Consider the following 23,981-nt stretch of genomic DNA (forward strand, 5'->3'; position numbering starts at 1 on the left):
CAATGGACACAGGAAATGGAGAAAGTGATTCTACTGATACATGGAAGAAACCACGAGCTTCGTGAGACCTTTCAAGGCACACCAAAGGACTTTGCCTTGATCGTTGTAGCTGGATAGACAGTCTACCACAATGCAAGCTTTGAAAAAAAAAAGGTAGGGCCTAAATATTCCATACAGATTGATCTACGATTATATCGACATGTAATAATTAAGAAAACCCAAAAACTTGTATATGAGAGCAAGATAGAAAGACAGAAAAATATAAGTCTGAGGACATTTGTGCTGAATGCGAACAATCGTATTATCGTTTGAATCGGGTACCACTGAATCCTGAGTAAAACCCTCGTGGCACATTGGACATTCATTATTTTCATTCTATGGATGATAAAAGCAGATTTGGGAGAGATCTTGTCAGAGTTATACAGAAGATAGCGGTCAGGCTGTATGTTGGCACTCAATCCTCAGACCCTGTCGTGTAGAGAACTTTGCACTACACAGCGTCTTTACACTTATTTTTCCTACATTTTTAAACTCACATAATAAAACCTCACAGAAAAGTGTATGCAATACAAATTATGCACAAATTAAAAAGCAAAATTCTAGGGAACTATCCCTTCGGTTGAAACATAGAATACTGTCAAGACCTCTGAAACCTCACGTTAGGCCTGACTCCAGTGCTTAGCCTCCCTCTTAGATAATTATGAAGAAGAATGTCTCGATATTCTGCTTGGGAATTAATCTCTAGACAGGACAGTTAAATTTTGCATAGTTTTTTTGCTGTGCAGTAAGGAAATTATATTGGCTATATGCATTTGCATCTTGTTTTGTGCAACATACTATCCATGAGTTCTTATGTTATAAAGGGTCTATTGTCAAGGGTGACTCCACATCACACTCCACAGTTCCACAGTGTGGTACCATGTGGAATGCACAGTGCTTCTATATTGGGCGACTTCAGCAAAGTAACTGCACATCCTTGTACACATCCCAAGGCAGATCCATGCATATGGATTGGGCGTATTGAACATGCCTCAGGAATTACGCATTATGCACAGAAAGGGAAGAAATTGGGCTTCCCCTTTCTCTAAGCGTGAGTTAGGCAGGGCCAGTTTGCTCTGGGACACTTGCTATAACCTGTCCCCTTTCACTCTGACCTTGCCATTGACTTCACTTCTCTTATAAATGTGAACCTGCACATTGCTCAAGAACAACATCCATATAGCTGCGTTCCTTACTCACACTTGCTCATCGCCTCTTAGTTCCTTATGTGGGTGTGCTAATCCTGTACGTGTCCCTCCCTGCCCCAACCGGTTCCAGCAAGTGAAAAGAAACACGTATTTTCTATCATCCAATGATGATCTCAGAAGGTGTGTGGGGTTTAGCGGCACTGGCGGGAGCAGTACTCCAGCTTATGAGCCATGACTCGGGAAGCACCTACTGGTTGCCAGGCAAACTACACACGCCGGGAATATGGAACTTACCAAAAGAGTCCCGGCTGGTGCCTTCAGAGAATGTAGAATGCAAATGAGATGAAGACTGTAGTGGTGTAATGTGTATTAAAGAAAAGTCAGGTGAGATAAGAGGAAAATAATGATGAGGAACAGGGAGATGGGTGCTAGCTACCCTAGTGGGTGTCGGGGGTTCAGGGCATAATGCTCAGCTGAGAAATGGATCTTTAAATTGGACATAGCACATGGAACTGCTCCATCAAAAGGAAAAGTATCCCCAGCCATTGCTTGACTAATTGTAACAAGGCTTTTATAATAGTAGGGAGAGAGGACTCACTGAGAGATCACAAGTTGATTACATTTACAAAACAAATATCATGGCTTTATTGGATAAACGGTCTGCCTCTAGGACCTTCAAACACAGCTCTCCTTATTAGCTTTTAAGATGCATATTGTGCCAAAACAAAGTTTAACAATATGAAAGTTTAAAAGAAATATTTATTTTTTGCTACACTTAGAATAAAAATAAAGCACTTTTTAATTTGTCTCTGCAGCTCTCACTACTTCCTACAAAAGAAAAGAACAAAAAGTGTCAGACATGGTTTTAATGAAGTTTAGGAAGGAGGAAGACATTCAGCAGGAAGCTGGTGACAGCCGAGGCAATCTCAGTGAAGGGGCTATTTATAAGGATTGGGTAGGGTGAAGGGAGAGAAATAATAGCAACTAGGGAAGTCACTAAGTAGTTAGCCAGGAGCCAACACGCACCACGCCCATCTAGAGGAAAGCCTAACAGCAGGCTTGGAATCCAGAAAAAATTACTGGCGTTCTGGAAAGGCTGCTGGATGGGAGGTGTAGGTTTTAGTCCAGGAGCTGAGCCCCCGGAGTCCAGGACCAGCCAGAGAAGAACAGGAGGGCAGCGATTCTAAGACTCCGTTCTCTTTTCTCTGCCTCTTCCTTTGCTGCTGCTGGCATGGACAAACCACCAGGAACCCAAAGAGAAAGGGGACCTGCTGGCACTAGAAATGGGGCCCAGTCTTACTTTGGAGATGGGAAACAAAATCTGAGAAACTTACATTGCATTGTGCTTGAATTAAATTTCCTTGGCTATATATGACAACCTATTGAGCACCTCAGGAAATACAATTTGACATAACATGATGAAGAGGCACAAAGATATATACCCCAGTGGCTGGTCAAGGGATTGGGATTGGTCAAGGCTCTCTAGGTAGAGCTACATGTTGGTACTGACACAGCAGACTGAGTGTGTGGCATGGCCTTGAGATGTCTGCTTGCCCTGTAAGGCCCAGGGAAGAATGGAGAGAACTAGAAAGACCTAGAAGGGAAAAAGACAAACATCCAACAGACAAAGATGACTGTCACCTCCTTGGTTGTGATCTATAATGTATATCTTGTATTTTTATGCTGAATCTTTTGGCCATACAATCAGTAAGCCATCTATAAAAAGCACCTCTGAAGTTAGGGGATACGGGGAACCGAGCCGTTTGACCCAGTTCCGCACAGTCCCTTCCTCGATGGATAATCCACAAAATGCTTACTTAATTCCCATTGGCTGCCAAGTGCAAGCAGTTTCACATTTATCACCTTGCTCTTTCCATAATGATAGGATAGTTAAGGTGTTTAATTTTCACAGGGAAGTGGAACCATAATTGTCCATAAAGCACAGCCACTGGGGTATATATCTTCGTGCCTCTTCATCATGTTGTGTCAAATTGTATTTCCTGAGGTGCTCAATAGGTTGTCATATATAGCCAAGGAAATTTAATTCAAGCACAGTGCAATGTAAATTTAATACAAGGTATCTCTATTTGCACTGAAGAATTTTGTTTACTGTAAGAATTAAGCAGCAGTACTTTAGTGTGTCATAAGAATAACATGCATAGTGAATATAGATGCTCCAAACATATTTGTTTGTTTTCTTCCAGTGCAGCATGGCAACCTGCATATCAACCAAGGGTGCCCCAAGGGCTGGACGGTGATTGAATGTGGCAGGTATCTTCCAACGTGAATACTTGATCCTTCAATTAAAAAGGAAAAGAGAGTCGAGCTCTCACAGTGTCGAATGATGCCTTATTACTGTTACGCTTGCCTAAAAATGGAACCAGTGGAGGCTAAAAAAGACTGTGCTTGGGAAATTCTACCTGACAAACTGATGGGAGGTGTTTCATAAAAGTTACACGGGGTTTGCTCAAAACTGTCAGCAGCTCCCCTAAGTGACTCGCTGAGCCCTCTAATCCATTTCACCTATTAAAACCGAGCATTTCCCAGGAAGAAAATAGAATCCCTGCTTAAAAATAACATCATTTCAAAATTAGAGGTTAAATACAAGTTGCTTTTTCAATAGCAAAGTCAGAAAAGAGATCTTAAAAATTTTGAAGCTTGGCATTGAGAACAAGACATTGAACAAGGAATAACAGCTTAAAAATGTCTATTTCTTTGATTATGGCCGCATGGAATCCGGCATCAGAGCACTTCTGCAAAAATAGAGGCGTACTAGTACAAAGAAAAAGTAATGAATTGCACTACTTTTTCTTTGTCTTCAGTACTCTCCTCCTTAACTAACAATCTTGACTTGAGTAATTAAATTGTTTATTCCCTGTGAATCTGAGTTTCTAATCTGACCATTGGGACAAGACCTATTGCATGGGCTAATTTTCAGAATTAAAGTGCTTAGCAAGTAGTTATGAATTGTAGGTACTACCACTGTTATTGTTGATGCTAATGGAAAATCAAATATTTATTTCTGTGCATGAGTGGAGTACTTAATTACTGCTTATCTATACTCTAGTACATACTTTATAAAACTTTATTTTTGTAGCATTATCTATTTATAAAAGGGCAATATATATATATATATACACACACACATATATATTGCAAACCACATATAATGTGTATAAAAATCTAGTTTCTCTACCTTCCATTTCTAAAATAATGTGTATGATGTGTAATCAAAACATACGGTGAAGATGTAAAGTTAAAAATTATTACAGTAATAGGCATATTGCTGTTATTCCTCCTGCAGATACTCTTCCTTCCTGTGAAGACACTTTGCCATCACCCTGGCCACGTTCTGAGACCCTCTTTTCCTGAGGGTCTTCAAGTAATTGCCTCGTTGATTTGATTCATCTCCAAACATTTGCCTTTCATGGTCATTTGGACTTTGGAGGTGAGCCGGAAGTGGTGCAGCACTCGGCCCTGTGGGTAAGGTGAATGAGGGTGCCCTGCGCTCTCTCTAAGAGCCTACTGTGACTCACAAGGGCCCAGACGGCAACATTCCCCACATTTTCTGCACATCTTTTTTTTTTAAATTAATTTTACTGAGAAACAAATAGCAATGAGACAGTTTCAAAACTGATTAGTAGGACAGTTTCAATAATTAATACATTGCATATTGTCTTCATAGTGGTTATTCATAGTATAAGATGCAGACATGATATCATGTCTAAACACTATTAGTACAAATCTTTCTTCTCATTGAATTAAGAGAAAGTAGCTGTATATCTATCCTAACTGTTTTGTATGTACAGATACAAAATGGTCCTTCATTTGTGTCCCCCCCCTTTTTTTTTGTTTAGTTTTGCTCTTTAGATATTGCAAGTGCATGAATTCAGCAAAATAATCCAATGTAGTCCAGTAGTCCATAATAGCAGTGGGTTATGGCTAAAGCACATCTTGTAAGGACATTCAGGCAGGATAGCAAAGCAGCCAGGAAAAGGCACTCAGGAGAAAGGGCTCCTAGCACCGCTGCAAAAAGGGCCAGAATGAAGGGAGAGCATGCGCAAGGCGAGCGGAGAGACCTGAGCACGACCCACTGCACTGTGACTTGTGCTCTAGTATGTCTTTAAAACTTTTCCTTTAAACAGTCACCATTTTAAAATCATAATCCATAAGCTTAAATACCTGAACTAAATGCTCTTAGATTTTTATTCTCTTCATGGAACAACGTGTAAACCTATGAGAGCAATCGACTTCCCGCACGTTTTCTACTCGTGTTGGCTTGGGTTGCCACCATCTAGGTAAATAACTGCACACTGAATTCTACAATGCAGCGGCACCACAAAAGGCTGATTTAGGAAAATATCCCTGTAGCCTCTGTAGGCTCCCTTCTTTCCTCACGAGGCCCCTCGCTCTTCTGCACTTCTTATGATATTCCCAGTCTGACCTTTGCATCCTGACCCGGAAGTACTGCTGGCTCCTCCCACCGGGGCCCGGGGAGCCGTAAAGAGCCTGAGCCTCAGGGCAGCACCCAGCCTGCAGGAAGACCGAGCCTCAGGCTAAAGGAGGAGCCTTCCACTTTCGGAGGGCCCAGAGACAGCAACCCCTTCCCCTCTGTTGCCCTGGAAATCATCCCACTTGGATGACGTCCCTGGAAGATGTACCATAAATGTATATTGGCATGCACTGTGTGACTGCTTATGCATACAGCTCTCACACCAGTACAATTGCCATTCTGTCATTTCTGTATCATCAGTAAACATTTCTTCAACAAGTGTTTATATCCATGTCCTCTGCCCCTGGGAGGTGGCCAGGGGTTGAGCCCACCATAACTGGTTAGGCACATGAATTCCCTGTCCTCCTACGGCTCGGAGTCCACCAGGGCTCCGTAGGTAAAGACAGGGGATTGCAACAAGAAATTGTAATTGTCACCAAAGGATAACGCTTGCACAGTGTGTACTTTGAGCTAGCATTTAAAAACCACATTCCAATTAGTTAAAAATGCTATTTTTATAGCAGCATTCACAGATCGTGCTAAATCATGAGGAGTAAGTTGGACAGAGTCAGTAGCTACGCTGCCTCGGCAAAGTCCAAAGGAAGGCAAAACACACTCCCAGATGCTGAGAACCGAGCTTCTCACGGGAATGTGGCTCACGAGAATTCGGAGGCTCTCAAAAACATAATTCTAATTATGCACTTGCAGTCTACACAGTTCAGGCCGCAGCTTTGCAGAGAGTCACCCAATGCGCCCCTTTGGTCAGTGGCTAATGTCCTACAAGGAAAGAGTCGGAGTGCCCTCCAACGAGGAATGTGGTATGCCGGGGACCTGATGGAAGCTCTTCTTAGAGGATGGGAAACGCTGCCCGTAGGCTCAGCATGTGCAGGACTCCTCTGCCAGAGGAGTGGGGACAGCCTCTGCTTAGGGCAGCAGAGTGCCGCGTCCTCATTTTGCAGGTGTGGGAAGCAAGGGACGCGAATTAAGCTGGACATAATTGAACAGGAGCAACATTTTAGGTGTGAAGTGAGTGATAATGCTTCAGTGCTTAAAGGCAGTGCAAGGCCTTTGACAGCAATTAGTAGTGAGCAGCAGTTTTAGCAAAAGCAAAATCTGGAAAATTAGTTGTCTGTCAATATGTGAAGAGTCACGTAAGCTGAGATTTCATGCAGTGGAAATCCAGGCTCTTCTTCTACAAAATGATGCTGTTACTCTTAACCGTGGCAAAAACTTAGCTGGGTGTGGCGAAATCTTCCCGTAACCTTGTAAATTGGGAAGGCTGAGGCAGAATGACTGCAAATTCAAGCTAGCCACAGAAATTGAAGCAACATAAGAGACCCCGTCTCAAAACAAAATTTAACTAAAAGAGCTAGCAATGTGGCTCAGTGTGAAGGCTCTGGGTTCAACTGCCAGTACAAGTCAGGAAAAAGAGAAAAAGAAAGAAAGAAAAAGAAAGGAAAACATTGTTTCTGCCTGTTAAGGGGAGAAAAGTTCTACCACAGAACACATAGTGTGATCTTCCCTTTGCTTAACAAATACATGCATCTCATGCATTTATCTTCATGTGATTATTAATCAATATATTTTGTTCATTTTATACTAACAGAGTCCTTAATCTTTTCTTTTTCTTCAATTTAAAAGTTTCTCAGATTTTATTATACCTTCTCTGCATCATCATTTTTTATTATGATAAAAATCCATGTAAGCAAATTTTGGGGGAGCCAAATAGCTCAGCAGATTAAAGTGCCTACAAACAGACTCAGGGGCCAGAGGATCAATTCCCAGGCCTGTGGTGCCGGCCCTGCCCCTGGGGCATGCTGAGATGGCAGTGGAGACTGGGCATGGTGGCACAGCTACCTGTAATCCCAGCTCTTGGGAGGCTGTAAACAGGCAGATCACTATGAGTCTGATCTAGTAGTGAGACCCTGAACAACCTGTAGACCTTCCCTAAAATACAAAAAGAAGAAAAAGAAAATTTCCCGGATTAACAATTTTTCAGTAGACTGTTTACCAGCGTTACCTACATGCACCTCTTGGGTGTTAGAACTCTACAACTCTTTCATCTTTGTCTTTTTTGGTACCAGAGATTGAACTCAGGACCTTGTGCTTGCCAGGCAGCACAAGGCACCATGCCACTGAGCTATCTCCTCAGCCCAGCTCTTTCCTCTTTACAGTGGAAACTTAGCTGGGTGTGGCGAAATCTTCCTGTAACCTTGTAAATTGGGAAGGCTCAGGCAGAATGACTGCAAATTCAAGCTAGTCACGGAAATTTAAGCAACGTAGGAGACCCCGTCTCAAAACAAAAGTTAACTAAAAGAGCTAGCAATGTGGCTCAGTGTGAGGCTCTGGGTTCAACTGCCAGTACAAGTCAAGAAAAAGAGAAAAAGAAAGAAAGAAAAAGAAAGGAAGGATGGACGGGCTACAAAGGAAACAACAAACTAAATTAAAAGGCCAAAATTGTGTCCACTGAACATCAACTCTCCATTTCTCCCCTAGATGCAAATCCTACTAAATAGAATTCTGCTTTCTATTCCTAAGGGTTGGTTACTGTAGTCACTTCTCTGAGTGGAATCATGCATCGTGCAATATTTGTCATTTTGGACTAGTCTGTTTCATTTATTTTAATCCCGATATTTTAAATGATATAATTTCCTTCTTTTAAGGCTGAATAATATTCCATTGTTTGTACTACTTTCCATTTACCTATTCACCCACACTTACATATTTAGGTTACGAACATTTTGCTATTGTGAATAATACTTCAGTGAATGGGTTTATACCTACCTCATCAAAATCCTGTTTATAACTCCCCTGGAAATGTTGTAAGAAGGAACTTCTGGCTCATCTATCAATCCTATTCTTAAATTTTTTGAGGAAATGTCACAGTGTTCCCGGTGGCTGCCACACCATTCAACCCCACCATCTACAATCTGTAAACTTTCCATTTTTTTCCATATCCCCCCCACCCCACAGCACTTGCTGCTTCCTGGCTTTTGAATAGTGTGAAGTGACCAATTGTTAATTGAGCACCTATTTTGCATCAGGCAGTATTCTTAGAGTTGTTGATGCAGTAATGGACAAAGATGACCCAAACAAGAAGGATGTTAATTTTAGTTTTCATGTGTGCAGTACGTAATGACTCCATTCATCGAGAGAAGCTGGTGTGTTATAAAGACGTTCTCACTGCTGTTCTGCCCCCTCCTCGCCTTTCCCACTCCCTTACCTCCATCTCTTGGTCCTCTTTCATTCTGTAAAAGATCCAGATATCTCACTTTCTAATATATATCTTTTGTTTTTCTCTTTCATTTATTTAAACTTTGGATTCTCATATAAGCAAACCCATGTGAATAGCTTGAAAGGTTATTTTTTTATATTTTTTATATACCATAAGGATGAAGTCTATCTCAACGTGCAGTTGTACTTCCCTCTGCATCATATAAAAAAATCAGAGAGCAACCATGGTATGACATATGCTGTAGTATGGGTCTAGCTCCATGAAATTTGGACTGGAAAATTTAAAATGCTCAATCAAAAGGAAAATCCAAACCTCCAAAAGATAACCCAGTCCTAGACACTAAACAACCAAACAAATACATTTCAGGGTCCAATATACCGAACAAACATTGCAGAATCTGGGCTGTAAGGTCAGGTTCTGTCATCTTTCTTGGTGTCATCACAAAGCCTTTACAATATATAAACCACAGATCAAAGGCAACAAGAAACCATTAAATGAATTGAATACCGGGCACCAACAAAGGGTGTCATGCTGTGTTAAGGTGTGAAGGGAAAGGGTGGGGCACCCCATAGCCCTTTTCAGGGGGTAGGAAGGGCAGGCAGGTACATGAAAAGTTCAAACAGTATTCAGAAAGGCACAGAAACAGCCTACATGGCCAAGACAAATGGGCAGAGAAGCTAACCTAAACTCATGGAAAAGGAGAATGATTTCATGGAATAAGAAAATGATGGTTAGCTTCGGGGAATAAGTGAATTTCTACAGACGAGGATAAGGAGACAGTAGGAGGTATCTGGGATTTGTGAGAGTTGTGGAATGTCACAGATTTCTCTGAGTGGCACAGAATTTTTTTTTTTTTTTTTGAGTTCTAGGTCAGTTGATCCATGCTTCTGTCTTCCAACTTAACGTTAGTGTAAATTTTCCAGGGTGGCTAAGAAAGACGTATCATGACGTGTTGTAAGGTTGAGTCCTGAAGTGATTATGGAGCAGATTATAGAGTTTAACCTTGTGTCTCAGGTGTTTGGGGAAAAGCTCACGGCTTTGAAAACAGAGGGATAAGGTGTCTTCCCACAAGCAGATTAGACAACCCATAATAGCAAAGAAATCTGGGGAAACTAGAGAAGACTAATGGAAATATTTTGGAATATAAATTACTTTTACGTGGCTTACTCTGAAAACTCCACTATTAAATAGAAAACTTTAGAATACCATCAAATTGTTCATACAAATATCTCAAAGTCTCCTGATTCTTCTTCCTCCACAGATATGCTTAAAAATGCTTTGCAAAAGCACAAGGTACAATAAGCGAAGACCTGTGAAATGTGGAAAATGTTTCCCAACCAAAGATTCTGAGTGCAGCTACAGCGTTAGCTGCAATCTACCAACTGGAATGAAGGGACACGTCCTGCTCCGCACACAAACCCATCACCCCAACAGCAGTCCTACAAGAATAATCCCCAACAGTTCCACCGCTTCCTAGAGAATAGATTTCTTTGTGCCATAAGAAATGTGACAAGATTTTCAACTATTTCATATAGTTCTAAATAGACACCCATTTATTTTTTATTAATAAATTTGTAATAGTACAGGAATAACTTCAATAGCAGAGATAGTCACTCACCATAATTATTGGAATTCTCCCCACTACCTCAAATATATCTCCTGTATTGGCCTAAAGTTTAATTAAAATGAGATGGCTGGAATAATTAATGTCATCGTAAACATAAGACAAACTAATAAAACTGCAATTGTTTTCTTCTGTCTTTTCAGTTATGCTAAAATATTTCATCTCCATTTTCAGTCCTGAGTTGCTTTAAACAATTTCTATGACATTAATTCTTGATATTTGTCTCAAAGAGGAATGAAACTTGACGTCCTCCTGCAAGCTTCCACCCCTGTGAAGCAGTGGCCCGACACGGCGTGAATCCTGGATACCGTTCAAGGCAGCAAAGAAAGCCATTTCAACTCCAACACTATTTAAAACTCTTTATAATGAATGAGGTTTTATTTTCATGAATTTAGCTGGCTTGCTTAATTCTCTGACTGTACAAGGACATGCACATTATGCAGAAATACACAATCTGCTTTATATTAAATAAGTAGAGAAGCATGTAAGCTTTAATGTATGTATTAAAGTTCAAAAAATGTGTTGAAATATTTATAAATAGTATGGTAAAGGATACAGAGTTCCAACTGGGCTCTTTTAAGATAAACTTATTAAATCAAATGCATTTTGAAATATGATATGTACATGAACTTTCCACCTCCCTACTTCTCCAAGGAAGAACTAATGGCTGTTAGAGACCAGAAAGCCACGAGAATACAATGCCACTCTCCAGATGGTGTTCTCGGAGAGTCCTCGTTGCTTCTCTTCACCTCTCTTGGAGCACGTTAAACAGTAAGATGCAGTACACAAGAGCTATCAAAAGGGAGCACTTTTGAGCCACCAAAATTGTCTGTTCGCCTAAAAGCCGCATTCTCCCCAACTCCAGACAATGATACTATCTCAGGTATATTATGTGCTAAAATGATCATTAAAAATTAAGCACCACATATAAGCTGCCATTTAGAATATTAATTTACCTTTGCTAATCATCTTTTTAACTTGAGGCTAAAAGAGTTCACTTACCATTCGGGTACTCAGGCTGGGTCCAGGAGATGTTAAAGGAGTCCGGTGAGTAGGAGTGAGCTTGGGGGATGGCCACTCCTTCAGGGATGTCCTCCTCAGTCAGAGCCTGGCTGGCCTCACTCTCCGCACATCCGCCCCCGGTGCAAACCTAGACAGGGAGCTGAAATGAACATCTCCTTCTGGCTCCAGGAAGTTTACATGGACACGGAAGAAAGAGAATTTCTAAGGAAAGTTCTAGATCTTTTAAAATGATGTTGTCTTTACCCCTCAGAAAAACCTGGCTTGAGGCTGAAGCTTGCTGTGGAATGGGATGGCCACCAGGACATGGGACAGGCATCTCCAGTAAGTATCAATAACCAGGCAGGTGTAAACAAAAGATCAAGCTGAGTAAGAGACTGGCCACGCAGGCCAGGAGCTGCCTGGGGATATAGCCCTGTGGAAAGCAGCCTCATGCAGAGGTTGCCAAATGAATCAAACACATGTAGGTGGGTGTTCACACACACACACACACACACACACACACACACACACACACACACATTCACGGGCTAGCGTATGCATACCACATAAGAAAAGTACTGCAGCCTGAAACTTCAGACTTGAACAACCATATCTCTCTAGAAAAAGAGGTACAGCAAATATAACTGTTTCCTATTTATGATTTAGGGGCCAATACATTTATATTACATTATCATGTCAGATCAAATAAAGCAATATTTCTCAGTCAATCAATATGCAACATTGTTGAGTGAATGTTTAAAGGCTTAGAAGGTCAAACAATTTACTTATGAGTCAGAGGAGAACAGCTTCATTAAAACAGGGCTGACAAATTTAACGGAATCCCAACAGCCCCATTCCCTAATAAACTACCACTAATGGCCAAAATGGTGACAGGAATGCTAATGACATTTAAAACTTCTGTGTACACTTTCACAATAAACTGAAAATAATTATTAAATTTACTGGATGAGCATTTCTTTAGGATGCTGAGATGTATGAACAGGGTTTTTATTAGCCCATCCTTGCTAACAAATATTAGCAATTATATTTCTATGTAATGACGATGTTCAAGAACTATACTTAAAATGTGTTTTATATTTCTTCAGTTTACAACCGCAACTTACACAATGAAGTTTAAAAATCTTTCAGAAAACACTAAATTTTACCACAATTAATAAGGAAATGAAGCAAAATCATGGGATGATATAAAAAGTAGACAGTTACTTAGTCCACTTACATGGAAGATAGATACTACCAGCATAAAAAATTTAAGCACCATGCTCCTTAGTTTGGCCTGCTCACTGCTTTTCAGCTTGATATTGGGGCAATTGGTATTCTGATACTTAAAGCAGTCAAAATTATTTTCCTTAAACATAGAAGACCAGCTGTTGTTTTGCATATTTTCTCATATGACAGTTTACTTTTTTTTTTTATTTTAGGGAAGGGTCTACAGGGTGTCCAGGGTCTCTACTAGATTGGACTTGTAGTGATTCACCTGTTTACAGCCTCCCAAGAGCTGGGATTAGAGGCGCACGCCACCACTCTCAGTCTTAATTGGCATCTCAGTGCACCCCAGAGGCAGGGCCAGCATGGAAGGCCCAGGGATAGAACGCCTGGCCCCTGTGCCTGCTTGCAGGTGCTTAATCCACTGAGCTATTTGGCCAGCCCTTATATGACAATTTAATACTCTTTGCCTGGTTGTAGCTAGTTGCAAACCTTTGTAAGTATTAAAAACAATTTATTGTCAACATACACGGAGACATATTCACTTTCTGTGTTGAGAAAGAGCAGTGATTTACATCTCCAGAATAATTTCTCATCAGTGAAGTGAGTTTCAGGCCACTGAAATTTTGACTTGGGCATGGAATTGCATTATGATTGGGGTCTTGATTAACTTTAGGGTTTTCTCTGATCCTCAGCTGTGGTGTATGCACTTAGGTGTAAGGGGAAAACCATATTTTCAGCTGAGAATTGAAAATGCAAATAGAGAAACATCTATTGACCATGTGTCCAAACCTCGACTCGGAGTTTTGGGACATGCCACTTGTCAGCACAAGAAATCACTGCCCAAAATGTTAAATGCTAAAGGTTTACCAAAGACATGGCGGAAAAGCAGGCACAGGAGATAACTAGGTCACTGAAGGGAAAACGTTGCATCCTCTTGTTTGCAAACTGATAACACGATGTGATTCAATTCTAACAACCTGCTTGCCACTATTTTAATTTTTCATGTCTTAACCACCTTCCTTGCAAACTTTCCCCAGAGAAATAGTGTACCATATGACACATATGACATTCTACATTGCTTAAACAGAATGAGAATTCAAATTTACTTTGTTTTGAGAATCACATTATATTTTCGAAGATGAATGAAAACATCTTTAGGAAGACTGCTGTTTGGGGGCCACATCACCTGAGGTCTGTAAAGCAGCAATTTGACAAAGAGAGACTCCTCAATAATCTAAGGAACATATGAAGATTTTTCTTGTAAATGAAATGGTGTATAGAGCTGCTGACATAGTAGAATTACCCATGAACTTCCTTTTCCTGGTGCATTGTTTTGTCCACACTCTTTTCACATGTGCTTAGAGGGCTGGTTCTTAAGGTCGCTTCCAACTGACTAGTCTAACTGCTTCGTCTCCATGAGCTGGACCCAGGTGGTGTCTGCTGCTTGCCTGTATAGCAGAGCACTGTATTCGGAGCAGTGGACCGCTGATTGGAAAAGCTAAACAACACAGCGGCATTGATTAAGGTCTGGAAACCTGTGAACCATTAAAAGAAATTGTTCTAACCCATTTCCTATAGCTTTGGGTTTGTTACAGACATTTAAAACAAAATTCAGAGTCATAATGCCACTTTTAATGGATGAGTAACACTTGGCAAAAAGGAGGCTCAGTTTTTGGACAATGAAATGGAGAAAGAATAAAATTATATCAGTTACTTTTGAAATTATGGATATTAGGAAGATCCAGAACTAGGATTATTTTATCCTGTAGTTTATTTTCAGCTAAGTTGGGCCTGAGAGTGTTAGGAATAAAGCATGTTTTCAAGAATGAAGAAAAATACTAAAAGTGCTCTATCCATATCAATCTCTTCTTGAAAGTCAAACTCAATATTCCGCAAAATCTTAGCTCATTCTCATCACATGACAAGTGGTTAGCCATGATGTGAATGCTACAGTGCAGCATATATTTTGAGATCTGTTGCATTCATAGTTTCTTTATTTAATTTCTAACTCATTACCTTTATTAGGCGCTATCACACTTTGTCACATCTCAAAATACTTTTGGTTGAGTGAGGCAAGTAATTATAGTATTTCTTGCAATGCTAAGAGCATTCACTTTGGAACTGCACAATCCCTAACCTTAAATTTTCCAGAAAATTATTCAACTACATCAAAAGTCCCAGATTGTTTATGAAATGATTAGTATTTAGTGGTCATTCATTGATGCAAGAATTGTTTACTAAACTTCTGGTTTCCATGGGGCACTGTGCTTCAACCTGCACGTGGGATTTTGCTAATGCAGTTCCCGTGTTTCAGGAGACTACAAACCAGAGTCAGATGCAAAAAATAAATGCAGCTGCAAGAGGTAAGCTTCCTGTGCCAAGCTGGGAGGAAGTAAACCACATTGGCGCAAATCTCCGTGTGTCTTTCTCTACCCCAAAGGCTGCCTAAAATCTTTGGTATTTGTGTGTTATGTTTTGTAGTATTTAGTCAACATGCTAAGGCTATCTACAAAGGAAACCCTATTTTTCTGAGAACCTGATTTTCCTCTGCTAATCTAATGACCTTGAAAGCTAGTTATTATATTGAAACTGTGAAATATACAATAATCCCTCAATTAACCAGGATGAACCTAAAATGTTCTGCTTCATTTAATTTACTGCTTAACAGGGTTAAGTAAAAAAAAAAAAAAAAGAAAAGAAAAAAACCTTTTAGTTGAATACTTCCTGAAAATACATGTCGATATGACAGTACTTTCTGCCCTAATAAATACAGTGAAATTGAAAATAATATGAACATATTTGTTAGGGCAAACTCCACTTTATGACATCCTGCATCAATGTTATTCAGCAGCTGACAGATATTGTTTGTCAATAACCCGTAGGGCATTCTGCCTTCTAAGACATGCTACCTTCTTAGCATGACAGAACTCTAGGCCCTAAAAAGACATCCCAGTTCATTTAGTTCAATGTCCTAACATTAGGCTTGAAGAGAGAAAACCTGAGTGTGGTGAGCTGAATTTGCCTGAGGTTACACAGTGGCAAACCCTGAAATAAAACTCAGGGGAACAGATTCCTAAGTTAGTGGGGTTTACTTTTGAAGCTGTTAGGGAGAATTATAGGCTACTGACATGGACTTTGATTGACTGCAAAATGGCCTTGCGACAGAGCTTCGTTTCCATGTCATTTGCTTCCATCTAGGAAAATCCAGGAAGCCAATGAGTTTATGATGTTTACTTCGGGTTACTTAAGAATAATCGAAACTTTTCTTGACTTTGATGCTGCCACTACTTTGAAAGCCGCGTGTTCTTCATGTGTCAGCTTTGGGAAATACAGCGGGTGTGCATGTTACTGCTTGAGTCCCACAGCCGTGAGGAGCCCACTGCTCCGCTGCAAGCCGAGCTGCGCTGCGGAAGCCCAGGGCGCACGGTGTCAGTCTTGAACACGGTTTTAACATTGCCTGATTGCCCTTTTTTGTGGCATCAAGTTAGACAGCAATAGTTGAATGCCGTTTATTTTCTCGTGGTATAATATTTAGAGCATTCAAGAGCATGTTAAGTAAAATGAATGCGTACGCAGTGTCTACATAAATGTAAATTTATTCATAATCAAGAGCAGAATATTTTCTATGGCATTTATCAAAGCAAATATCCTTATATAGGTATTGCTATAAAATGAAGGGTGTGTTTAAAACAAATAGGGACAATCTCATGTTTATATTCAGTTATTTTCAGATGTGCTATTAAACTTAAAAAAGATTATATTTCATCAAAAAACAAAAGGAACTAGAGAGTGTAAATTCCAAAGTAATATCAAGGTCTTTTAAAGGACCTTTGTTAAAAAAAAATGCAGTGCCATCTTTGCATTTTAAAAAGCTATGATTTACCTGAAGAAACCTCTAAACTACATTGAGTCTGAGCTCTTGTTAAATGACTTTTCTTCTGAGATAAGTATAATGTAAACCACAATAAAATATCTGGGTGTTATTTAAATCTCCTTTTAAAAGTATAAAATCTAAGGTTTAATATCACACATAGTTTTCAGAATGAACACATACTCCAGGGGGAAATAAATTCACTAACGTAAGCATTTTTCTGAGAGCTTTACGTGTTCTTGATGCACTTCAGATAAAAGCAATGATAATTTCTATTAGATTTGGGGAAATCTACTGATCAGATGGTATTCTCACACTGCACATGGTACTGAAAAACACAGATATTAGATCAACAGAATTCTCATTTAGGACGTGCAATGGCTTTTCTATATCAATATCAGTATGTGAAGTTTTTGGAATTCTGCCTTTTATTTAAGTGAGGCAGAGCAAAGAAGGAGGTAGAAGGGCCAGCCAATAGGTCAGCAGATAAAGAGCCTGCAAGCAGGTGCAGGGGTTGGGGGTTCAATCCCCAGGCCTGCCATGCCAGCCCCGCCCCTGGATGCGCTGAGATGGGGACTGAGACTGGGCGTGGTGGGCACGCCTCTTACCCCAGCTCTTGGGAGGCTGTAAACAGGCAGATCACTATGAGTCTAGTCTAGTAGGGAGACCCTGAACACCCTGGAGGCCCTTCCCTAAAATACAAAAAGAAAAAAGAAGGAGGTAGAAAGAGTGACAGCACTGAAGGGAACTCACTCCCAGCTTGATGAGGTAGCCGTTACCAGGGATAAGGTCCTGCAGCCTGTGATGCTGGGGAAGCTCGCTGCTGTTATAGACGACAGCCCAAACTGGAGCCTCGTGTGTGTGATCCGAAACATATAATACGTAGCGTTCCAGAATCCCGTGGAGTTTCCTGGGTTGTTCCCACCTGGAAATGGAAAATGTAACATTGCTGTCACCACCATCCATCCAGGTCAACACTGAAACGTGCAGAACCTTGCAGGGACACGTTGGAGCATGATTTTGTGCCACTGGAAACACACACACACACACACACACACACACACACACAGCTCAAAAGTAATTCATCCCCCTCTGATACCCAAGTGCTTATTAAATGCTTATTCTGGGTGACATAAAGAAAAGAGGACATCATCCCTCCCCTTCAGTTCCCTATAATTTCCAGTCACTGATAATATGAAAATGTATGACTATTGATTGTGAATTTAAACTGTTGAACAAAATTTGGGAAAAAGCGTATCTGAGAACTTAGAAGATAGAGCGGAAAGGATCACACAGTTTTCCTTTAAAAAGCAGCATTGCAGCGCTGAGTTAATGTAGAAGTACGGAGGGCAGAGCCGGTGGGAGCGTTGGAGCAGTCAGGCAGGCTCCGCGGATGAGGTGCCACACTGCCTCGTCACCTAGGACTTCTTCCTAAAAGGCGGTTTGACTTTGGAAACCAAAGAGGCAAAGTGTCCCAGGGGCGGCTGGTCACATTGGAAAGTGAGAGAAGTGGGAGGCGGGGGGACAAGTGGCAGAATAGACGGGAAAGAGTTCAGGTGACCAACAGAGTAGAGGGAGATCTTTTGGGGCAAGTAAGGTGACTGAGCTCAAAGATACATGAAAACTCATACAAGAGTTTACATGAAAAAATGGGCTAGGAATCGGATGATTTTTGGTTTGAATGAATGTCATAGTTCAGTCACTCTAAACTTTGACAGATGAGAAAACTGAGATCAAGAGAGATAAATGTGCACGAGCATCACATTAGTGCTTAGTAGAATGGTCTATTAAATTGTAGTGCAGGACTACAATCTATCTTCTATCTCATTTATTAGGAGATGGACAAGAGCTCCAAATGTCAAATGTGATCTCAATATGCTTATATACCAAAGCTCCTTTGTGATCTTAATTTCAAGGGAATAAGAATGTAAGAACATTCTTGTTCATGCTAAAACATAGAGCACAATATGCATATGTGCACATACACACATGAAGTTAGATGCACACGTAAGTGGTCAGTTTTTCCTTTATGGAAGTTTGCACAAAATCTGTGCTCATACAGGGCTCAGCTTGATTGTGTAAGGACAAGATGGAAATTAAGTTGGCAAGAGGTAATCAAAGGTTCCCAGAACCACTGATCTAATCATGTCTATGCATTTAATCACAATAAAATTAATTTTATGTCACCAGCCCTTCTCCTGATTGAACTCACTGGAATTCGTGCATGAAGCTGTGTGCGGCAGAGCCCACGTTTCTACTCACTGTACGTATGCAGTTCTAGAATCCAGGACTGTCACAGTGGGGGGCTCCACATGTTCAGGGGGCAGCTGTGCCGTGTGCAGTGTGACCCAGGAGCTGTTTGTGCACCCCACAAGGGTGCAGGCACTGAGACGGAAGCGGTGGGAAGTAAAGACTCCTAAGCCTAGGCAAGAGGAGAAAGGGGAATGTGTCAGTTTCAGGCCTTTTGTTCACAAGCTCTCACTCTTCCTCTATGCTCCTACCTCTGCACACCGTGAAAATGAGGCTTCCAATAAGAATCAGTAGCCATAAAAATTAATAGCAATAAAATGAACTAGAACAAAGTATGTTTAGGGATGTTTCATCCCTTAAACATGCTATGGTCATATCCAAATAGACAAGTGTCAATCAAACTCTTGTTTGACTTTTTCAAATTGACTCTTTTCTTGAATATCTATGACCAGGTAAATCATTTTCTGAGTCATATCTTAGTTCAATGCCTCTGTTAAACATAAATGAGATATTTAAATTATTTTAAAGCATATTTGAAGATAACAGGAGTCGCTTTTGAAATGCAAATACATAGCCTGTAACAAGGACTTTGTGTTCATAATTCTGTTTGCCAGATTCCTTTCTTCTTCTCTCTACCTGACCCACTATTATTTGACCTTCACATGATCCAGGTTCTGTGCAAATACCTTTCACTTTCTAAGCTGTTTTTCACACTCCTGGCTTACACTCTGGTGCAAGGTGGAGCTAGTAGGCTGTGCTCTGAGTCCCGCAGCACGTTGCACATGACCTTAGCACGGCATTCACAACATGGTGTCATCATTATTTATTAACATGACTGTCTGATCCAGTGGAATGAACACCTTAAGAGAAAGAATGATGCCAAAGTCCTTTGGCAACTTCGGTGTTTGAGACAATGCCTTGCACATTGTACGTTCCAAAAACACATTTCGATGAATGAATGAAAAATTTATGAATGAAATGCTCTAGATATAGTTGAGCTAAGCATGAAAAACGTCCACTAAAAGTGGAATAGCACCCTGACCTGAAATACCCTCTTCTTTCCCCAAACATTTCCAGTACATTATACTTGTCAACCTGTGCAATTGATACCATATCTCTTGCATTAGAATAAATTAGTCGTAATTTCCTAATTGTTTTCTGAAATACTCTAAATCCTTCACTTATAAAGGTGTTAAGTAATGTAACCAAAGTTCCATCAAATTTTTCAAGGTTTAAATATCATTCATACTTTTTCTGCTACTAAAAATAATCAGTATTTTCTGGGTTTTTTTGAACTATGTTAGTCACAATTTAAGTAAAATATATTCTTAAATCTCATTAACCTTGAACCATTACATTTTCATGTTTAAAAGATTAATGAAATGCAACCTAATTCAGTCAAATAGATTTTGCACTGCACTGATAGCAGAAGTAAACTAGGAAAAGAATGCTTTGATTTTCATGCAAAGTACAATCAACTGGCCAAACATGTAGGTCATCAGAGGAAAGAAAAAGGGTAAGTTTACAGTAAATAGGGTTACTATAGGACAGAAAGTAGCCACAGATGAAACTTGAGTTCCTATCCATTAAATCATGTTATATCAACCTTGTAGATTCCCACATGTGGAGATAGAATCGGGAGCCCCCCAGTCACTATGGCAAGAAGGGCCCCTGTAAGGACAATTTGAAGTAGGTAGCCAGGCTCTGTGGCATGGCCAGTGACTACAGAGAGATGACAGGAGCACCTGTACCTTGTCTACCTCAGGAAGCCCTGCTCAGGCTGCCTGAATTCGGACCAGTATTTCATGAAACTCAGGAAGAAAATCATGAGCAGTGGACTTAGATGAAACAAAACGGTAAACTCAGATTCACTGAGCAGGGAATCTCACAGGGTGAAGCTCGGCCGGATACTACAGTACACTGTGGAAAAGCAGGAGGGAGAAGTCAGAGCTGACCTGAGGCTTTGGCGTGAGTAAAGGAAGGATGAAATATCCCACTGCTTGGCTGAAGAAGGGCATGGAAAAGGAAACAGAGTTCATATTTTTGTCATGGTGAGGTTGAGAAGTTTGTTAGCTTTGGAGAAACTGTCAAGCAGGCAATTGGAATGCCGGTGTAGGACACAGGAAGAGCTATGATTTGAGGAATATTTTGGCAAGGTGCCCTCCTAAAGGTAGTGCTCAAGGCAGAAGAGAATACAAGTGAGCGAGTGTAGTCGGAGGGACGCATGAGAAACAGAAGGCTGCCATGCCACCACCAAGACGCCAGTGTGAACAGCAAGCATGAGCCGAGGCAGCGAAGCGAGACTGATCTAGTAAGGCGTGAGGAAAACGAGACTGCAGGGCTCCAAAAGTCAAGAACAGCAGATTCTGTAAGTGTTGGGGTCAAAGAAGACAGGGACTAGCAAGTGAGCAGTGCGTTTAGTAGTTCGGCAGTGAGTAGAAACTGTACAGTGGAGGGTCCAGGATACCACGGGCCCTACAGCCTGGTTTCAACCAGTAGATGAAAGGAGGGAAGAGAGTCAAGGTGAACATTTTCTTCTGGAAATCTTGTTATATGGGAAAGCAGAGAAATGGACTAATAGATACAACCTAAGAAGAGCTAGACAAGGATGCTTGAAAAAAAAATTTACATGGGAGAAAAGTGCATTGTGTGCTGATAGAAAATAATTATCCAAGAAGAAAAAGTTGGTAATAAATGAAAAAAGAGGACTGCTACAGATTTGTTCTTAAATACATGGAAGAACCGAGTCTATTACAAAAGGGAAGAGCTAGGCCCAGAAGGGGCAGAGGTAGACAGTCTATGCTGCTAGGCGGGGACACAGGTGTGGCCCCGATGCTGGCAAGTGGAGAGATGGTGGCAGAAATCCACAGCATCACTGACCAGTCCTGTGTTCTCAGGGAAGAAGCAGGATTTCACCTAGGAGGGTCTTTTAATTCTCAGGGGCAACACTGTGCCGCGGGCCCTCGCTGGGCCATGCTGTGCTATCTGTGTTAGTGCCCGCTTCTCGCTCCCTTGGCACCCTGGACACATTTTGTCCACTCGCACTCCAAGGGCCCACATTCAGGCCCTTGATGCTCTATTCCTTCTCACTAAAATCCACTTCCCCCCTCACACTTGGCTGACGCTTTCTCATTTTCAGTCTTCCTTGATGGCTGAACAAGCTTGCCACCATTGAGCCAGGCACTAGGACTCTGTCCCATGCGTCTTGTTTAGTTCCCTACTGCCACTACCAAACCCACCTGAAAATGCTTTGTCATTTATTTCTGTCTTTATATACCTCTCAAAAGAATGACAACTTTTTGAGTGCAAAGAGATATTTTCTATCATCTTCACTGCACTACCTAAAAGGCCCCAGGAGATGACAGTTAGAACAATTTTATTCACTAAGATGATGAATGGGCAAGACCAGAGGCCGCTCTCAGTGGCCCTTACTCAACTGCCCTGTTTTTCTCAGAAACACAATAATGTCTTACAATGCCTGCAAAACTCCAATACTCTAATGAACACAATTGTCAGGCCAACGGAAAAAGAAGATTCACCATGAAAAACTAAGGCAAAGTTGTACCTATCTGGACACCAAGAAAGGACTGTCAAGCACTAATATTTCATAGAAGCACAGAAGACAGACTGAAACAGTGCCGTTGTCTGACCATTAGGGTATAGAGATGATTTAGGTTTTTACAAGTTATGTCAATTTTTCAAGTAGCCTGTGCTACGCACATACAGCATAGCTGGAAAAAACAATTTCGCAATTCCCACTCAGAACTTCGAAGAGCACACGTCCCAGGCCTGGTGCAGGCACGTCCTCCTGCACCTCTACGGCCTTGCTCATCCTTTCCTCAGCAGCCTCAGTCTTGGCTATGCTTTCTTTTCACTCACAATCCAATTTTGGCGATCCGCATCCTCTGCAATGACTCATCTCCGAGGCTGGCGTCACTGCGACTCCCTCAAAGGCGATGCCCTTCACCTCAACTCCATGATTGCAAAATTCACCGTAGTTGCCACCACTACTGCGTCATCTTTGGAACTGTTTCCAAAACTAAATCTAGGGCCTACTTTCTCATCCTCTGGCTGGTGACCGCCCATACTCTGCAGCTCCTTAGGCTTCCCATCCTCCTTCCCCTCGGCCCTCTCCTCGGTGAGCTGTTCTCATTCATAGCTCTGGATAATTCTCCCCATCGTCTGTGTGTAAGTAATACTTCTCCCAGTGCCGGGATGAGTCTGAGAGACACTGCCGGGCATACTGGACAGGCTACTATAATAGGAGGTTTTGCAACTTGAACAGGGCCCAGAGGACTTCGCAGCAAGAACTATCTTGTTCCCTGTTTTATATCATTATTTTATTGGTATTTCCCCCCACACTGTTGTGACTGGAGGAACTTATGTTATCTTACGGATCCTAATGTGGCTGACACTGGAGGTGCAGATCCCTTCTCTGAACTCCTCTAACGCTTGCCATCTGTGCTACAGTGACTGAGATCAATATAGTGACCAGATTCAACTATTGCTTTTTCTTTTGCATTCCCTATATCACACCCCATCTTTCTCTGCATGTAATTCTGATCATCATTTCCCTCAGCTAAATTATAAATTCAGAATTTAGCTATAAGTAGACACTGTCTACAAAACAGCATGTGATTGGTCAGGAAGCCAGGAGAGCAAGGGACCAGAGAGAGGACTCAAGGTTTGGATATAAGGTTTGGGTGTAACTCTCTTTTCCCACTACAGGTTTCCCTGTAGATAGCAATAAAGAAAGAGAAATGTGCAGGCTGTCAGGAGAGGTCCTGAACTGTTTCCAACAAGGACTTCCAGATGAGATCCACAGGGCAAGGCTTGGTGTTTGTAGGGAGAGAGGGCCACGAAGGCTTGGCACGGTTGCCACGCATGCTGAGCATGTCTGATGGATTCACAGGTCTGATTTTACATCCGACCCTTTGCAGAGAAGGGGCAACGCCAGGGATGGCTAAGCTCCAGGTGCTGAGGAACAGTAGAACTGAGTGCTTTCACACCTGGAGGAGAGGAGACTGGACCCCTGTCTCAGTTTCTCTTCTCTCATTGCTGGGACAAATACAAGACACCCAAGATGGAGGAAG

At 41.3% G+C, this 23,981-nt stretch overlaps 1 protein-coding gene across 1 annotated transcript in view; it reads right to left on the reverse strand.

Annotated features, from left to right (window-relative positions):
* The window catches only part of Ush2a (usherin), a 732,353-nt gene that overhangs the window by 311,061 nt on the left and 397,311 nt on the right, over positions 1-23,981 (reverse strand). The window contains exons 33-35 of the mRNA XM_004626936.2: positions 18,901-19,060; positions 17,392-17,563; positions 11,541-11,688 (exon numbers count right to left, since the gene is read on the reverse strand). Coding sequence (XP_004626993.1) covers positions 11,541-11,688; positions 17,392-17,563; positions 18,901-19,060 — 480 coding nt within the window. The remainder of the gene's footprint in view (positions 1-11,540; positions 11,689-17,391; positions 17,564-18,900; positions 19,061-23,981) is intronic.

Source organism: Octodon degus, unplaced genomic scaffold (genome assembly GCF_000260255.1).
Source record: "Octodon degus isolate 3935 unplaced genomic scaffold, OctDeg1.0 scaffold00017, whole genome shotgun sequence".
NCBI lineage: Eukaryota > Metazoa > Chordata > Mammalia > Rodentia > Octodontidae > Octodon > Octodon degus.